The following is a 16,848-nucleotide window of genomic DNA, read 5'->3' as shown; positions in this document are numbered from 1 at the left end:
GGTAGTGTAAGCTATTTGTAATGTTACAACAGAAGTAGTCGGACTGAGCAATAAACTTAGGCTGTAGATTCAGATACTTATATGGCTTTGTCATCTTCACGCCGACTGCGTCGCATCAGGGTCCCGGAAAATCTTAGAGAAATAAAAATTAGTCATAAAAAGACACAGAAGCGCAAGTCAAACCTTGAGGTCCCAAATATTTCCTATTTTCTTGTCCAAAACCGCATCGCTCGGAGGAAGTTCACCCATGCCAGAATCGAGTTTGAGTCCTTGCTCGTTGGCAAGATGCAGCAAGCAGATGAAACAGAAACTGGTGCTGATTTCCTCCATTCTTTCTCGTGGGTATGATTTTTGTAGGCCAGAAATGACGGAGCTGAAAACACGAGCCTCAGACGGATCAGTTGGTGGCGGTGAATCGTCCGTGGTGTCGTCGATGACCATATTGTCCTCTTCTGCATCCTCTTTTGGCTTCGCGATGACAATGTCCAATCCGCGCCAAATATTGTCCTTGAGCTTTCGCACATCCACTCTCTTGGCGCGCTTTGCATAATTGACAAAGTCAGGCCGGACTCTGCGTGTTTTGCCCTGGGTTGCAGCAAGCAAATCCTGCTCGTCTGTGTCTGCTTCCGGGGGAGCGAGAGCATCTCCGTCGTCAAATCCATCATCAAACCCAGGTCCATCGTCGTAGTCATCGTGGAAGAATTGGGTATTGAAGGGCATCACTTCCCCACCTAGAAGAAACAAATGAGCCATGCGAGTGTCAAGTCATAAAGAAGAATCCCACCAGGTTCATCATCGCCAGCTTGACGGCCAGCGGCTTGGTCTGCTGCTGCTTGAGCCCAGAAGTTCTCGTCCACCTCACCATCGCCATCTTCGTTGTACTTGACATTGCGGCCACGCATTTTGAGCTGAATGATCGTCAACGCAAGCTATCGCAACTAAAAAAGCAAGCGTACCCGGAACTTGGGCTTGAGGAATAGCGATACAAGTTGTCGACTGCTGAAATGCATATCGTCGGGCAAACAGTGATCGTCCTTCTTCTCTTTACCTTTCTTCTTACTCTTGCGTGCAGTTGGGCCAGTGCCAGGTAAATTGATACCTGCGCCTTTGGTGACTGGGGCGAAAAGCTCTTTCGTTAGTTCCTTGAGGCTCTTCTCATTCGGTGTCATGAAATCGACTTTGAACGGATCTTTCTTCTCCCGACGAGGCTTTGTCCCTTGCTTCCCATCGGCGCCCTCCGCTGAGCAGTCGTGAGAGATGAATGGATAACTAAAAGGAAACTCTTACGCTTCCGGATAACGACCCTTCGCATTTTCCAATGCTCTGGCCCTGCCCAGTTTTTGGAAAAGTTTTTGTCGAAATAGTCCATCATCCCTCCCTCGTGGTCTCCGTCTGTCATGGCCATTACGAGGTCATTTGTTGGTCTGCGAGGATCGAAGGGGACAGTGCCAGAACCAGAAGGCCCCTGTTCCGCCATTAACCCAGAACCATTTGAGGTGTGTTCACCCGCGAAATCATCTCCACCCATCATGTCTCCACCGAAGTCGTCGTGAGGACCATCGTCTGCCATGAAGAAATCTTGAACTGGTGGTGGATCTTCACCGTCCACATCCATCTGAAACTCGGCAGGAAGAGGCTCGTCGTCATCATCGTCAAAAGGCTGGGTGTTATCTTGGAAAAATGTCGCTTCCTCGGAAACAAATGGCTTGGAGAAAGAAAAGTCCGCCAGGGAATGTGCTATTTCTTTGTCGTCCAACACAGTCAGATCAGGTATAAATTCTAAAAGTCATTGATCAGCCCATAGGCAGTCTTAATTGACACAAGGACATACGACGTAGTTCTGAGAGATCAATGGATTCTTCCGGTTCATTCATATCTTCCTCTTCTTCGCCTTCCGCTCGCGCGGCCGAGTCACTGGCGTCGAAAATAATTCGTAAGCACCCTCCTTTGCCTGTACCGAGACTGAGATGGTTCATTAGTAAGCCCTGGGCACCGCCCTCATCGAAATCCGCGCTTGTCTTCTTGAATAAAGGGTCGACGCTAAACTCGAGTTCAAGCTTCTTGCTCCTCAACTGAGCTGGATCTTTGGCGAGAGTAGCAGCTGGGCGATGGGACTTTTTCTTCTTGACAGCCGTTCCCTCCTCGTCTGGATTATCTGAGCCGTTTCCTTCGTCGTCTTCTTCATCTTTGCCATCATTAGCGAGGTTGCTGAGCAACCTTCCCGTCTCTGTTGTAACACTGTCGACGCGACTTGTCCAGATTTTGACGCAGCCATCTAATGTACAAGAGGCGCGCTGGAAGTTGATCGTATTCCCGTCGTCGTTGCGGAGAAGGGACATGTCATGGAAATAGTCAATGAGCGCGAAGTTCCATGAGTTGCCGGCGTTGATTTTCTAAGACGGTCAGTAAAAAGGAATGTAGGTTTCGACGAAGATATACGCACATTGTCGGTGGCCATCTTCATCCACTCGTCGAAATTTGAACTAAGGATTTCCAGTCTTGGGGGCTCTACGACTGGCGCTGCCACCGAGTTTAGAGGTAGTTTCTGCTTGGCAGTACGCGATGTCTCAGCTGCGTCCCTGTTATCCATAGTTTCTGAGGGTCCTGGCTGCTCTATAATGGCAATCTTGGTGCTCTTTCGACGTCTCCTTTTTTCGGCGTTGTCGTCGTTAATGCTCGACCTTTGTTGACGCGGCGGTGAGTCTGCAAAGCTGACATCGTGGACATCACTAAGACGCTTGCGTATGCGCTGAGGACGTGGTGTATTTTCTGGGTCAGATTCACCCGACATCGAGGAGGTCGTCAACAGAGAGGTATTTCAGCACGTGAGAGCAATCAAACGCGATATGTAATCATTCTGTCAGCGACGCGTCTCTCTCTACCATCAATTCTCCGATCCAGCTATTCACAAAGCCTCGCTCGCTAACCGTCTCAAGGGTCAGAGTTTTAGCACCTTCGATCCATCTCAAGCAGCTCTGCGAGGAATTTTAACTGAGTGGACAATCGGAAAGAAAAAAATTCTTGCTTTGGCTCCACAGGTGCATTGGAATGGCTGATCCATCTCCCACTCTGTGCTAGGATAAAAGAATGTAACTGGAAACTCAATTTCTCTTGACAAGAAGGGAATAATTGGCTCACTTGAGCTTCCGGCCTTGATGTCTTTCGCCGCTCGCACCTGCCATTTATGGCGGTCTTTGTGAGAGAGATCAAAAAAAGTATTGGGGTCGCATGAATGGTTGACTGTCACGATGCCGTCAACACGCGAACATTGAGGGCGACACAACTTGCCATAAAGGAACTCGCAATTGAGCTCGATATGCAAGCCTTTCCCGCATTGTACCGAACTATACGCCTGATTATCGCTGTGTGTGGCCTTGTCTAGGAGAGTCAATATTTCTCCTTTGGCGAAATGCTCGACAAATATCAACAGAGGAAGAAATGTGCAAAATCGCATACTTACCCGACGGGTTCTTAGACATGAAGCGAAGCTTCCCGGCTGTACATCGACGAAGAAATCAGCCATTGATTTGTTTGCCCCTATCACAGAGCTCATCATAGATCAATGTGACTTAGCCAGGTGGTCACAACAATCACGCCTCTTCAAGACCGCATCCATGGCGCCCACCAAAAAGTCCAAAGCCGCAAAATCATCCGAGTCCATCGCGGCCAAGTTGGCGCTTGTCGTAAAATCGGGCAAATACAGCCTGGGGTACAAGTCGGCACTGAAGCAGATGAGGAATGGCAAGGGTACGTTGTTCATTTTTTTCGGGGACTGGAGCGTGAGGCTGAGAAGGTCCCTGTAACTAACTCATCTTGCAGCCAAACTTGTTCTTATCGCGGGTAACTGCCCTCCTCTTCGCAAATCTGAACTCGAGTACTATGCGATGCTCTCAAAAACGACCGTTCACCACTTTTCTGGCACCAACGTCGCTCTGGGTACGGCTGCTGGAAAGCTCTTCCGTGTTGGGTGCGTCTACTCTTGGTCTCATTCTTCAGGTCCATTCTGATATAGAAAAAGTGTCATGACTGTCTCGGACCAGGGCGACTCTGACTTGCTCAACTTTGCAGAGGGTAACACTGCTTGAGTTGCGTCTACTACGATTGTATTATGCTCCCCATGTCAATGCTAGACTACGACATCATGCGCTCTAATGTTGCCATCACTTGTTCCTTAGAGGGCTCTGCGTGCACAATAAGACGGGCAACAACTTCACCCAGCTCGACTAGAATCGCGACGACAATTAACCTGATTTCTTCAGCGAGTTGAAAGATTGGTTTGGAGAGGAAACTAACCAAATGATGATCCAAGTAATCCGCTCCATTGCAAAGTTATTCAGGTGGTCGTGGATTGCGTCCAGCTTAAAAAGAAAAATCTACCTAAGTAGACGAAGAGAGTTTGGGTATTCTGACGCACAAAGTCACTGGCCACCGCAATCTTCTCGTTCAGAACTTGGACACGTCCGCTGATTTCCATGTACTCCCTAACAGCGTCATAGAGTGCCTTGAGTGTAGCTTCGCTCCAAAACAATTCGGGGACATCGAGCACATTCGAGACGAGGTTCACGTGCAACCGTAGCTTGAACAAATCGCCCATGAGTTGGAGGGCTTCTCGACGTCGTAGTTGCAAAGCGCCGGAAGTCGCCAGTTGGTTGGGGATTGACAAGGTAAGCGGAGATGAAAGCACCTGTTGAGCCTTGGTTTCGTAACGAGCAAGGAGTGTGCTTTGGGCCAGCGCATGCGCGATGGAGAGCTTAAGTAGATGAGAACGCGACTTGAGGGTAAAAAAGTCGTTGTAGATTCTAGGATAAGCAATTTGGCGATCATGCTGGAAGAATCCGTTAACTGACTGTCAGTTGATTGGGAGGAATGACGAACTGCAAAATGACACTCCTCAACTTCCCAGTCGTCCTCTGCCAACTGCTTCTTCATGATGCCAGCATTGACGATGTCCTCTAAAACACTCTTTTCTTGGATCTCGTCGAGCCCAAAGAAGACGACGACCTGTCGCATGATCGGTCATGCAACAAATCTCAGCCAACAAGTGCACTTACCCCGTAATCAAAAAATATGACTTCCGCGACTTCTTCGTCTGGTGCTGCAAGTGGTGGTGGTGGTGGAACATCGTTAGAAGACAGGATTTCTGGTGAACGTTGACTAGGTGGCAACGATGTTGCATCGAATATAGGCGTCTCTGGTATTTGCTCGGAGGCAGGAGTGTCGTGTGGAAATGAAGTTTGACGGGTAAACACAGGAGACGAAGAGCTGATATAGCCGTCATGGTGTTCTTTTGGAGAACGGGGGGCTGGAAAATAGGAACCCTGGTAGCCATCTTCTTCTGCCTCCGATAACCGCGACAATATCGACTTGCCGGTGGTTAGTTTGGACGGGACCGAGGAGCGGATGTTGGAATTTGGTCCATAACCTGGCAAGAGTGGAAGGTGGTACATCTGAATGATATGTGAAAGAGAGGGACTGGGAGAGGAAAAGAGGTACCACGTAGATAGCCTCATCAAAGACTCGAGGAGAAACATTATGTTCGCGTTTGAGAAAGGAGCTGAGCAATTTGGAGTTGAATGACTCGCATACGCAGTATGCAGTGATACGCTTGAAGCCAGCGCGTTTACGCTGCTGCTTTGTCATACGTTCTGCTGCGCTCTTATATTCGCGAACTCCAGTGTCGGTCTCATAGCCAAATGCTAGGTCCTGGTCTTCAAGTGGTTTGGTTTGCGGTTCAGATGGCAATACGACTAGTTTCTGAGAAGTCTTGGATGTGCGCTGCACCTTGGGAGCGCCAGCCAGACCAGAGGTAGAAGCTCGTCGGGGTAAAGCACGGACATAGTCAGTACGAGACATCAAGAAAGAATGATGGCAATTACGGCAATACACTACACTGCTTACAAGAAAAAAAGTACACTGACGTAACAAAAGTCGGGTATGACAATAATCGTAGCAATAAAATTTACAAGTCTAGTAGACACCAGGAAAGCCCCCAGCCTGCATCGCTGGAGAACTCATAGGAATTCGTGGAGGAGACTGACTCATCATCGGTGAAGGATGCTGGTGAGGCGAAATCGACATCATGGGTCGCAGACCTCCTCCATTTGCAGACGGAGTCCGCACTGGAATAGGTATAGCATGTCGATGGTTGGGGCTTGGGGACAGAGAGTTATGTTGGATTATTCCATTCTCCCCCATTCCGTTCACCACCGAACCCGGTCGCACTGGCGTCCAGTTCATCTGGCGAGAAGCGGGGAGTTTGAGGTTGAGATTTCCGTTATTAGTCATTCCCATAGCAAAGTTATTCGAGTTGGATGGATAGGACGACGGCAGCTGCTGATGTTGAAGATTCGGGCTCGGCGAGTTAACAGAGAATGCGGCTTTGAGGTTCTGTATCTGTTGCATACTCAAGTTGGACGGCGGCTGGACCAGGTAATGGCCATAACCATTTGTTGTCGAAGTCACTTGAAAGCCATTCAGCGGAGTCCCGTTCACAAACTGGTTTTGTGATTTCGGACGAGCAGGAGAGTTGGCTCGAAAACCGTTCATCATGCCCTCTTGGGACAAGGCCGCCTCCGGAAGTGGGTGACTTGGCACATGGGTCGTGCGAAGCTGTACTTCATGCGTAGGAGGCTGCTCGAGATGAGGGACATTTATGGGAGGATGAGGACTGGGAGAGTGTTGGGGATGACTAGATGATTGTGGCGGCGAAGTATGATTGGAAGGAGGTCGCATTCCACCGTTAGACGAGATACGAAGAGGCGGACCAGGCGCTGGTTGCAACTTCTTCATCTGGGTGGCAACGGGCGCTCCATTCATTCCTGCTGACCCACTTTGCTGTGAAATCATAGGTGTCACGCCAGAGGCGGGGTTTCGGGGGACTGGATCTTTACGTTGCATGTATGGAATGCCCAATCTAAATCCTGGCTTGGTTTCTTGACTGCCATCACTCGTCACAAAGCGCAATGAAGAATCGTTGACCAGGGTTTGGTGATCAGTGTCCGTCAAAAGTCCCAAAGAATGATGCTGCAAGTACCTACGACGGTGTCAACTTCAGCGTAACGAGGAATAATGCATAGTACACGTACGTTGGGTCATACTCATCAATGAGCGAACGATGTTGCTCTTCGAACCCATTCGGTCCCATAACTGGCTCATCGTCTACATCAAATCGCCACCTTTCTCTCATCTTCTGCCAAGACTCTTCATCGACATCTTGAGAAGCAGATGAGCCAACCAAGGTCGAACGAGCACCAATGACAATCTTGGGTGATGATGTAGACCGCCGATCGAGCATGATTCGACCTCCTCGGCCCATACGAACACGGACCCCGCGAGAGATAGGTTCAACCTGAGGTGTTGGAGGAGATGGGAATCTGAAAAGCTTCGAAGACAATGACGAATAGGGAGTTTGATACGAGTTCTACGGTCATGTCAGTTGGATAACTGGGGTACAACACAAAGACTTGACCGTGACGCCATCCTCCCACCCATGATCTTTTTGTCTTGTCATTTCGATATCGACTTTGCTCTGAATCATGGCTGAGCGCGCTTGCGGTCGCATCATTGGCTCGACCCGCGGTGTCGGGGCACTGGGCTCGAGTGGGGTCTTGATCTTCAGTCCCGGTAATCCACTTAGTCGCGAAGAGGGCTCTGGCTTTTTCACCGGTCGCTCCTTATCAATCAACAGCTCTTCGTCACCTACAAGCGCGGGATACTTGCGCTTCAAATCGACGATTGCCATTCGTTTCTCCCATACATCCTGTGACTGCCGCACACTTTCCTGCTTCATGGTTTCCCTAGCAAGGACATGTTTGGCCAGATCCAGTGGATGTACAAACTCGTCTCGTAAGCGTTGGAGCTTGTCAGAAGACGTGACTTGAGCACGGGTTTTACGAACAGCCTTGATCTCTCGTCGACGAAAGCAGACATAGGATTCATTTGCTAGATCGTTCTCATCTCCCTGCTCCTTGTCAGAAACAAGCCAGAACAAAAGTTTTATTAGACCCACATTGAGTGTTGGCATTATTCTATGACCCTCACGTTCCAATTTACGATCTTTCCAGTGACTGTAGATCGCACGAGCAATTTGAACCATGGTTTGTGGGGGTGGGACCCAGACAGGAACCTGTAATGCAGCAAAGTTCGACGGGTGAAGAGGTTGCTTGAAAACCTCCGAATAATCAGCGAAGGTCGGAAACTCCATGCCAGTGATGCTCTTGTGATATTTAAGTCTTAAGTAGGATTCGGCGAGATTCAACTGACCAAATGAAAAAGCTCTAGTCTCTCGTGAGTAATCTTCTCGAATAAGCCCATGGTGAGCTCCATTTGTTGTTCAGTAATGAGGGTGGCAACAGCTTGCTCTGGCTCTTTGCCCTTGGCCTTGGCACTTCGGGATGTCATACGTGCAGTTGACGAGATGGCACCATGGGCACTAGTTCCTTCCCCTCGAGCCTCTTCGTTGTTCTTGTCCAGCCAGTCTTTATCCCGCTCATCCATATAGTAGGTGCAATCTTGAGCAAGACCATCTAGAATAGCCTCCTCAACGGTTTGCGAAGAGCATACATAGGTTAGTGGGTCCTTCCAACGGTTGGAAGGATAGAGTTGGGAGTAGTTGTCCACGGAACCGGTTGAGTCAGGTGTCGGGATGTATGCTGTGGCGGTGGCTGGTTGAAATTTCTTGTCTGCACCACCACGGATTGGTCGCTGTATTACCTGGTTGCGTCGAGCGGCCTCTGAAAGAACAGCTTGGAGATGGTGTTCCTAATTGAGCGATGACATAAGTGTTCCGCGGGTCGCACAGCCACATCGATTTTGGTGACGTGGCAAGGAGGCTACTCACATTCGCATCCTCCTGGTCAACGCCTGCCACGGCAAGCGTAGATCTACTCTTCTCCTCATCATCATCTGGGATGTATGGCTCGGTTTCGAGTTCGCCCTTGAAGATTTTGAGACGATGTTTGTTGGTAATACGATTTCGGTTGCGGAGAGCAGAAGAGGTGTTGAGAAGGCGGGGCATGTCATGGAGAAAGACCAAGCCACTGTGGCAAGCAACGGATGGGTTGTCCGAAGGACGTCGGAGTTGGCGAGCGGCGGTGGCTTTGTGTGGGTGAAGGCAACGGAATTGACGCAAACAGAAATGATATTTCAGATCTGATCCATGTCACGGGGTCACGGTCAGTTTTGCTGGAGGTCGCGATGAGATAGTACGAGCTCACCTACTACGAGACAGAGAGAAGGGCCTGACATGTGTTATAAAACAGTGCTCTCTTGCAGGTCTCCACTGCTCCGCCCATCATCTGTGAGAAAAACGGTGAGAACACGGTAAGTGGAAGAAGGACAACCCTACCGACCACCACGCCAGATCACTGAGCCGCCAGTATTTGCAGACGATAATGCAGGAACAACCCATCAACCATCGTATTCGATGCCGCGTCGAAATCAAACTGAAAACAAGCACATTGTTGTCTGTGTGGTGCTAGCGGTCGGACGAGTCGAAAACACCTCATGTGTCATTGCTCTCATACCACACAACGCCGATCGGGCTGGAGGATAGTCCAGGGAAAGACAAAGTGCCTGCCTGAGTGAGCCCGCCCCACAACAAGGCTGATGATCCTTGTGGCCACGTAAACAAGACCAAGGTAAAAATCACTAGGAAAGTTAGTACCAAGAAGAAGTCAGGAAAGAGCGGAAGAGTGTTTGTGAAGTAAACTGGTGGCGGGCGGAGAGGACGCAAAGGAGTGAAAAAAAGGCAGAAAGACTCACCAATGGTTGGCCGGGTCTGCATCAAAGTGGGGAAGGGATCAGAATCTTATGAGCATTATGAGAAATTGAGGGTTTAGGTCGTGGTTGTGGGTCAGAAATCGTGGGTTGCGCAATGTGGGATGGAGGTAAACTTGGAAGTGGTCATGTCACACGTCACGGTATCTTGTTTCAAGCCAACGCCAGGCAACAACGGTGGGGTCGATGCTGATGGTACAACAACTACAACAACTACAACAACGAAGGCGCCATCTCGATCACTGAGCGCGGCCCTTTACTTGAATAGTCTGCTTTAGATACAAAATTTCTGCTCATTGAGTCGTTGAATGTAATCTAAGCGAGTTCAATTGACTGTCTGCAACTGAACCAAACGCTTACTTTGGCAGTGATGCTGGCGCCGAGGAAAGCTGCGAAACCATTGCCAGTGTCCCGGTATTCGGGGAAATAGTCTGGGACATTGAGCACCCGAACCGCTCTTGTTTGCAACTCGGTTTGTAGGTCTGGATTGACTAAAAACGGAGCAACACGGGATTGAAGCGCGATTCCGATCCCTGAACCCGTTAAGTGCACTTTCCGAGGCAAAACACACGAGGAATATACCTTTCACATGCTGCGTTATTTCCCCAGTCACGAAAAGGCCGCCCCATATATATTGACGTTGGTCGACTTCTGTTTGTGCGACGGCATGTCCAACCGCTTCTTGTAAAGACCACGAGAGCACTTCAGTAGACCGTGGTGTGGATTCTGGTAAGGTAGAGGGAATTGCACGTAGAAGGGTTGGGTCAAACAAAGGCTCGCAAAATCTATGCCGTTCTTTGCCCAATGTAACAGACTGTCCGCGAAACTGTACCGTTATAAGATCCAAAGCCTCGAGTTCCCGCGCCCGGGCTTGTTCTGCAGCAGAAGCCTTTGCAGTTGCTCGTTTTTTCATACCGCTCTCAATAAGAGCGCGCTCCTTCCCCGCGACAATAACAGCGGCAATATCGGTCACCCCTTCATCTTCGGTAGCAGCAGTTTCTCCGTCCGAGGGGACTTTGACGTGTCCCTCTCTCCAGACCTGACTAGCAAGCTGAACGAGGGTAGCGTGGACATTCTGAGGTTCTAGAGGAGCCTCTGGTGGTGATATTGCGGCCAGAACAGATTGATTTGAGCGCAAAAGATATGCAAGATAGTTTTCGCAGTCCCCAGTCCCAACAGAAGTCGAGACACGGGCTTGTCGGGCGATAAAGCCCTCGTAGACCGGGGTAATGTCAGTTTGGAACTGACTTATGTCAACGACCACACCACTCAGACTGTTAGCAGCATATATTTGACCCATGGGACGCTCCAAGATACCAAAGCCCGCCACATTGAAGCGCTCGAAGAACATTTGACAGATCCGTTCATATTCGTCTCTGGAGAGACCTGAAGCGATGGATAGCAGCACGGGAGATTCGTTTTGGACGCGACGTCGTTGTAGTTTGTCAAAAAGAACGTGTTTCCTGCTCCTCGTTAGTTCAACGAGATGTGACATCATTTTACGAGATCACCAAAGAGCTTCAGCTTGTACCCAGTCTTTTATAGGCCCCTCGGCAAATGGCCATGACACCAAAATATCGGCAGCTGCAGCAAGTGCATCGTCAAGTTGGGTGCCAACTAAATAGTCCTTGACTGGAATGCAAATAGTTCAAAGAACTTCATCTTGGGGATGTAGACCATACCATTTGGCACATGACCGCTTGTCAACGCGTCTCGACGAAGGCCGACGCGTGCAGTAACTTCCTGTGAGCACTCAGAGTTGGTAACACGTAACTAAGCGGGTTACCTACCACAGCTGGAGTCTTTAGAAGTTCATGGAGCCCAAGGCCAGCACGTATGACTGTACGTCCTGTTTCGATAACCACAACTGTCGAATCTCTGAAGGAAGCCATAGGAGTCACGGTCACGCGTTTGACGGCAGCAAAAGAAATGGTTCGATCGCTAAAAATACGTACATGCAAAAACAACCACCATGTACTCGCGACTCGACGTACAGACTTCCGCGGCAAAGTCGTTTACAGACTACTCTCGTTGGAGATTACGCGTCAGCGACAGTGGTCGGCATACGTGCGTCTGAGCCGGTCTCATTGAGCCCTCATTAATTGAAACTTTTGAAGCTGGCACTATCTCCAAACCGAAGAGGAGGCTGAAAATTGGCCTCAAAACCTTGTCGATAAATTTTGGCTTGGACTTGACCTAGCCTGCCCCACATTACCGCGCGCCAAAAATCCTCTTGAAGCTGCCCAAAATGGCTTCGCGTTCTACAAAAATCTGCAATCTCATGACGGCCACTTTCCTGGAGAGTATGGGGGTCCTATGTTTCTGTTGCCTGGCCTCGTCATTGGTATATGGCTAGCATTGCAACTGGTTGTCAACCTAAAATACCATCAGGTAGCTACATCTCTGGCATGGAGTTTACAATTCAAGAGCGGCTTGAAATGATACGATACCTAATGAATCGAGCCCACGCTGTAGATGGTGGATGGGGAATGTGGGCCACAACAACGATTGAATAGTCGACGACTAGCTGACCACCGATAGACATGTCGAGGGCCCTTCTACGGTGTTCGGAACTGGCCTGAACTATACGGCTTTGCGTATTCTAGGCGTCGAAGCTGATCATCCAGTGTGTACTAAGGCAAGGGCTACTCTGCATCATTTAGGCAAGTGTAGCTTACTACCCCTGTCTTGTTCCTTACGTGCCATAGGTGGAGCCACTGCGATACCATCATGGGGGAAATTCTGGCTCTCGCTGCTCAATGTTTACGATTGGGAAGGTGTGTTTTGTTAAACATGGACTGATAACATTCTTCAGCATTTTTATCGCAGGGAATAATCCCGTACCACCAGAGCTCTGGTCCACACGTTCTGCTTCTCTTGCAGTCCCCCACTAACAAATATGGTAGGCTACTCCCTGATTGGATACCATTCCATCCTCATCGATGGTGGATTCATACAAGGACCGTTTACATCCCAATGAGCTACCTCTATGGTGTCCGTTTTACAATGCCAGAAAATGAACTCATCCTCGCATTGCGTGAGGTTTGCACTCTCACCGTCATTCAAAAAACGTGACGCTGACTTTCCTAGGAACTGTATCCAGAGAATTATTACTCTATTCACTGGCCATCTCAGCGTAATCATGTCGCAGCCGTCGATCTATATTCCCCTCATTCGACTCTCCTCGACATGCTGAACGGTATTCTGGGGATGTACGAATCCTGCGCTCTGCCACCCTTACGCCAAGCAGCGATAGCTAAAGCTTATGAGCTCATCGTCCGCGAAGACGAAAATACTGGGTACCAGACACTCGGCCCTGTTTCCAAAATGTTCAACCAAGTAGCCCGTGTTCACGCTGAGGGCGTAGAAAGCGAGGCTTTTCGCAAGCACAGGGAGAAACGTTACGACTTCATGTGGATGGGAGCGGAGGGTATGATGATGTGTGGAACAAACGGCAGTCAATTGTGGGACATCGGGTTCATAGCGCAAGCTTTGGTCGAAACAGGACTTGCAGAACTGCCCGAGAACCAAAACAGCCTGCTGAAAGTGTTGGAGTGGCTCGAAGACGCTCAGATATTAGACAATCCCAAGCACTATGAAAGCTCATATCGCCATGGGACTAAGGGTGCTTGGGGATTCAGGTTTGTGTGAGCTGCTTGAACTATTCGCGGCTTCTCATTACAGTTTAGTACCAAGGAGCAAGGATACGTGGTCAGCGATTGTACTGGGGAAGGCTTGAAAGCAGTGCTCTACCTTCAGAAGAATCTGAAGTTGGTTCTTTTTTGGAGCACTGTAGCCGATTATAACGGTTTTAATAGCTTCACTCCTCAACTTGTCTCCGACCGCAGAATATATGACGCGGTCGATCTTTTACTCACGCTCCAAAACTCTGGCGGAGGATTTGCTAGTTATGAGCCAATAAGGGGACCACGATGGTTAGAGCTCTTGAATCCAGCTGAGGTGTTCGGTATGTCGACGTGTCTGACTTGAATGACCCTCATTCTTGTGCAGGTGATATTATGATTGAGTACAACTACCCCGAGTGCACCACTTCGGTCATAACTTCTCTGTCTATCTTCCGCCAACACTATCCCGACTACCGTGTTGCTGACATCGAGTATGTCACCCCACAAGACCCAAAACCTCCACTAACCTCTCCATATAATAGGCGCACTATCAGAAACGCCATCAAATATCTGCATGGATGTCAGCAACCAGAGGGCGGATGGGTCGGTTCGTGGGGCATATGTTTCACATACGCTATGCAATTCGCGCTTGAATCTCTCGCCCTTGTTGGCGAGACTTACGGCACAAGCGAAGCCAGCAGGAGAGCTTGTGACTTTTTAATCAGAAAACAACGCGAGGATGGGGGCTGGGGGGAGAGTTACAAGGTGCTTGTCATCTTCTTTGTGCAAGAGTATGGCTTATCTTCGAATAGAGTTGCGAAATCAGTCAATGGGTTGAGCACGAAAATACCCAAGTCGTGCAAACTTGTTGGGCAGCGATGGCATTGATGTATGCCAAATACCCTTACCCACAACCTTTGGAGCGAGCAGTCGCACTTGTAATGGCTCGTCAGCTACCTGTCAGTGCATTCTTAGCTCTCTTGCGAAGGTATGACTAATATTCTCATAGGATGGATCCTGGGCGCAGGAGGCAATCGAAGGAATATTCAACAAGACGTGCGCGATCGCATATCCCAACTTCAAATTTTCCTTTCCTATTTGGATGCTAGGTTTGAATATTTTACGCGCGAATAGAGCTTTCGCATCTAAAAATTCGTAGGCAAGGCTCACAAGTATCTCGAGGAGTTGAAAAGGACACACAGTAGAGGTCACCTGACCGCGTAAGATAAAGTACCCATCTAATCTAATCTTCATTTTGCGAGTGCTGCTAACCGTGCTTCGGCCGCCCGTGCCCGTCTCTCTCTTTCAACCTTTGCTCGCATTTCAATGGTCAGGCCAGCGATGCTTTCTGAGGTACCAGCAGCGCCACCCAAACGTTGGGGTCCCGTCACGATGCTAGCTGTATTTGAACTAGTTATCGAGAGGGTTTCTAGCTCTGGGTTCGGTTCTGGTGGCTTGGCCTTGGCTTCACGTTCCCTAACTTTGTCCTTCAACCCCTTGCGTCTTGCCTTCTTTTTGTCGTCTCGATCATTCTCCATCTCCTTGCTGAGGGCACTTGGGACTTTAGCAGCGCCAAACCAATCCCACCAGTCTGGATGGAGGCCCGCGCAACGGCGAAAAACATCACGGACAGCGCGGTTTCGAGCAACGTCATACGCGGTTCGACGACTACCTTTCGCTGTCTTGGATGAATCGGAAGCCTCGTCGCTATCTCTATCTTGATCGACTCGGTTCAGTGGTACATCGACGGTTGGGTTGGCATGCAAGACTTCCAGTAACCACTCCACAACAACGTCGTGGCCAGCATAGGCGGCCATTTGCAGTAATGTCGCGTGTTTCTCTCCTGTCCATTCTGGTATGGGTGCATCAATGCCACCAAGGCTTTCCCCTTCGCGTTCCCAAAAAGACTTTAGCGGTTCTAGTCGTCCTTTTTCAACCATTTCGAGCAGCCGAGACCACTTCTCACGAACGAACTCCTCTTCTTTCGATAGCTTTACTGGTTTGAATTTGACTGGGCTAGCGGCAGGAGCAGTGGAAGGGATGGGTTTTGGCTTAGGCCGAGAGGCTAGGTGTGCTTCATCTTGTGCGCGTAGTGCTTCTTCAGTGAAATGCGATGTTTTAACGCGAGTTAGCTCAATGAGACACCGGGAAACCTCGGATTGTGTCTAAGCCCCACATAAATAAGCCCTCGCGAACAGAATGAGGCAAGTTACGAACCGGGCGTCTTGTTGGGAAAGGGAATGTCCGTAACCGTCCATCGCCTTTCTGAATCACGCAGCCGTCGTAATCCACGAAAATTTTGCGATTGCTCGCACTGGCACGAATCCAAATTCGCTCACAAGCGTTGATATCCTCGGCCCAGTCTTGAATAAGGTTACGGATGTCCTGTGTGGAGAATGAGAGATTATGTAATAAGTTAGAGAACTTATGGGCATACATCTCGCAACGCTTGTTCCCCATAGCGTCGGAGAAGTGCTCCTGCACTCTTCGCCGGACCCTTTGCGTTGTCATTCACACTCTGGGAGCCACCCTGCTTTCGTCGAGCTATCAAGTCAATCAATCAGAGCAAATTCAGTTTCGAGGGCTGATTATACTGACTGGTATAGCGATGGAAGGTCTTGTGTTTGAGCACTTCGGTGTCAGTCTTAGGCCTTTTCTGTTTCTTCTTTTGCGAGTTGGGCTCTGAATCATTCGGCCCGCGGTCAGCTCCGTCGCTGACGCGTACAATGGCGCCAGCAAAATGACCACCCGCTACCATAAACATAGCCCAGGTACGTTCTCCGTGTTGCATTTGTCGAAGTTGGCCGAGATAATCCGACTGGTGCATTCCCGTGTCAAAGAGGGCTTTATAGACACCGATTTGAGTAGCAGGAGGGGCATGAAACCAGGCAATTGCGGTCTGTGGGGTCGCAGCTTTGATTTGGTCGGGAGATGGTGACCTGTTATTACGTGTGGCTTTGGACACCAGAGTGTCTACCGCATCATCGGGGTCCTCTGAATCGCTCTCTTCCGATGCTGAACCGGAGATGGAATCTTCAAGAGCTGCCACACGAGTGAGTTGGAGGAATTAATATTTTATTCGTCGCCCATACCATCCACAAGTTTCGAGAACTCCGTCTCTGATACCGCTTGCCCACCATTGAGGCGCGTTTTGACATTATATCGATGCCAGTCCGATCGGTAATGCTGACGCTGGTCTTCAACATCAGTGAAAGTAGCCCCATTGCAAATGTTGCAAGAGCGAGAGTTAGCTGCTGATGTCGAAGCAACACTCGTTGGCGGTGGAGAAGATGGTAATTTTGGTTCTAGATCTCCCACAAAGTTGCGAGGAGTGAGGGACTCGAGAAGTGGCACAGGCAAGTTGTAAACGTGGTTGGCCATAGCACAATAGGAACAAGGAAACTGGATTTGACACAGATTACAGAACACCGTTTAAAAAGGACCC

The 16,848-nt window shown here is 49.5% G+C and overlaps 7 protein-coding genes across 7 annotated transcripts; 2 read left to right on the top strand and 5 right to left on the bottom strand.

Moving 5' to 3' along the window:
- Positions 1-96: 96 nt before the first annotated feature.
- On the bottom strand, positions 97-2,791 carry MIND_00335200 (Condensin complex subunit 2; the record flags this gene model as incomplete). The annotated part of the gene is made up of 7 exons (XM_037360206.1): positions 97-132; positions 184-731; positions 785-908; positions 957-1,240; positions 1,288-1,779; positions 1,832-2,393; positions 2,444-2,791. The coding sequence occupies 7 exons, from the start codon at positions 2,789-2,791 to the stop codon at positions 97-99; spliced, it is 2,394 nt and encodes a 797-aa protein (XP_037223091.1).
- A 686-nt stretch (positions 2,792-3,477) lies between these two features.
- Positions 3,478-4,085, top strand: MIND_00335100 (60s ribosomal protein L30; the record flags this gene model as incomplete). The annotated part of the gene is made up of 4 exons (XM_037360205.1): positions 3,478-3,529; positions 3,574-3,747; positions 3,820-3,967; positions 4,019-4,085. The coding sequence occupies 4 exons, from the start codon at positions 3,478-3,480 to the stop codon at positions 4,083-4,085; spliced, it is 441 nt and encodes a 146-aa protein (XP_037223090.1).
- A 46-nt stretch (positions 4,086-4,131) lies between these two features.
- MIND_00335000 (DUF155 domain-containing protein) lies at positions 4,132-5,853 on the bottom strand (the record flags this gene model as incomplete). The annotated part of the gene is made up of 6 exons (XM_037360204.1): positions 4,132-4,246; positions 4,294-4,358; positions 4,415-4,825; positions 4,876-5,001; positions 5,052-5,447; positions 5,494-5,853. 6 exons carry the CDS (start codon positions 5,851-5,853, stop codon positions 4,132-4,134), a joined length of 1,473 nt encoding a protein of 490 aa, XP_037223089.1.
- A 114-nt stretch (positions 5,854-5,967) lies between these two features.
- MIND_00334900 (Enhancer of polycomb-like protein) lies at positions 5,968-9,246 on the bottom strand (the record flags this gene model as incomplete). Its single annotated transcript, XM_037360203.1, has 7 exons — positions 5,968-7,033; positions 7,086-7,420; positions 7,469-7,960; positions 8,009-8,215; positions 8,263-8,760; positions 8,840-9,150; positions 9,216-9,246. The coding sequence occupies 7 exons, from the start codon at positions 9,244-9,246 to the stop codon at positions 5,968-5,970; spliced, it is 2,940 nt and encodes a 979-aa protein (XP_037223088.1).
- A 744-nt stretch (positions 9,247-9,990) lies between these two features.
- MIND_00334800 (uncharacterized protein) lies at positions 9,991-11,669 on the bottom strand (the record flags this gene model as incomplete). Its single annotated transcript, XM_037360202.1, has 6 exons — positions 9,991-10,092; positions 10,138-10,310; positions 10,360-11,240; positions 11,289-11,409; positions 11,460-11,520; positions 11,568-11,669. 6 exons carry the CDS (start codon positions 11,667-11,669, stop codon positions 9,991-9,993), a joined length of 1,440 nt encoding a protein of 479 aa, XP_037223087.1.
- A 74-nt stretch (positions 11,670-11,743) lies between these two features.
- MIND_00334700 (Terpene cyclase/mutase family member) lies at positions 11,744-14,627 on the top strand (the record flags this gene model as incomplete). Its single annotated transcript, XM_037360201.1, has 14 exons — positions 11,744-11,844; positions 11,895-12,121; positions 12,169-12,268; positions 12,319-12,403; positions 12,451-12,554; positions 12,593-12,634; positions 12,684-12,819; positions 12,868-13,418; positions 13,467-13,547; positions 13,596-13,744; positions 13,789-14,168; positions 14,216-14,362; positions 14,413-14,512; positions 14,563-14,627. Exons 1-14 carry the CDS (start codon positions 11,750-11,752, stop codon positions 14,625-14,627), a joined length of 2,262 nt encoding a protein of 753 aa, XP_037223086.1. The 5' UTR covers positions 11,744-11,749.
- A 26-nt stretch (positions 14,628-14,653) lies between these two features.
- MIND_00334600 (bVLRF1 domain-containing protein) lies at positions 14,654-16,784 on the bottom strand (the record flags this gene model as incomplete). The annotated part of the gene is made up of 5 exons (XM_037360200.1): positions 14,654-15,568; positions 15,621-15,788; positions 15,841-15,947; positions 16,002-16,445; positions 16,496-16,784. The coding sequence occupies 5 exons, from the start codon at positions 16,782-16,784 to the stop codon at positions 14,654-14,656; spliced, it is 1,923 nt and encodes a 640-aa protein (XP_037223085.1).
- Positions 16,785-16,848: the final 64 nt, after the last annotated feature.

Source organism: Mycena indigotica (assembly GCF_014461135.1).
Source record: "Mycena indigotica strain 171206Taipei chromosome Unknown Mind.scaff0003, whole genome shotgun sequence".
NCBI lineage: Eukaryota > Fungi > Basidiomycota > Agaricomycetes > Agaricales > Mycenaceae > Mycena > Mycena indigotica.
Note: the sequence above shows the minus strand (reverse complement) of the source record. Positions and strands in the feature narration are given on the sequence as shown.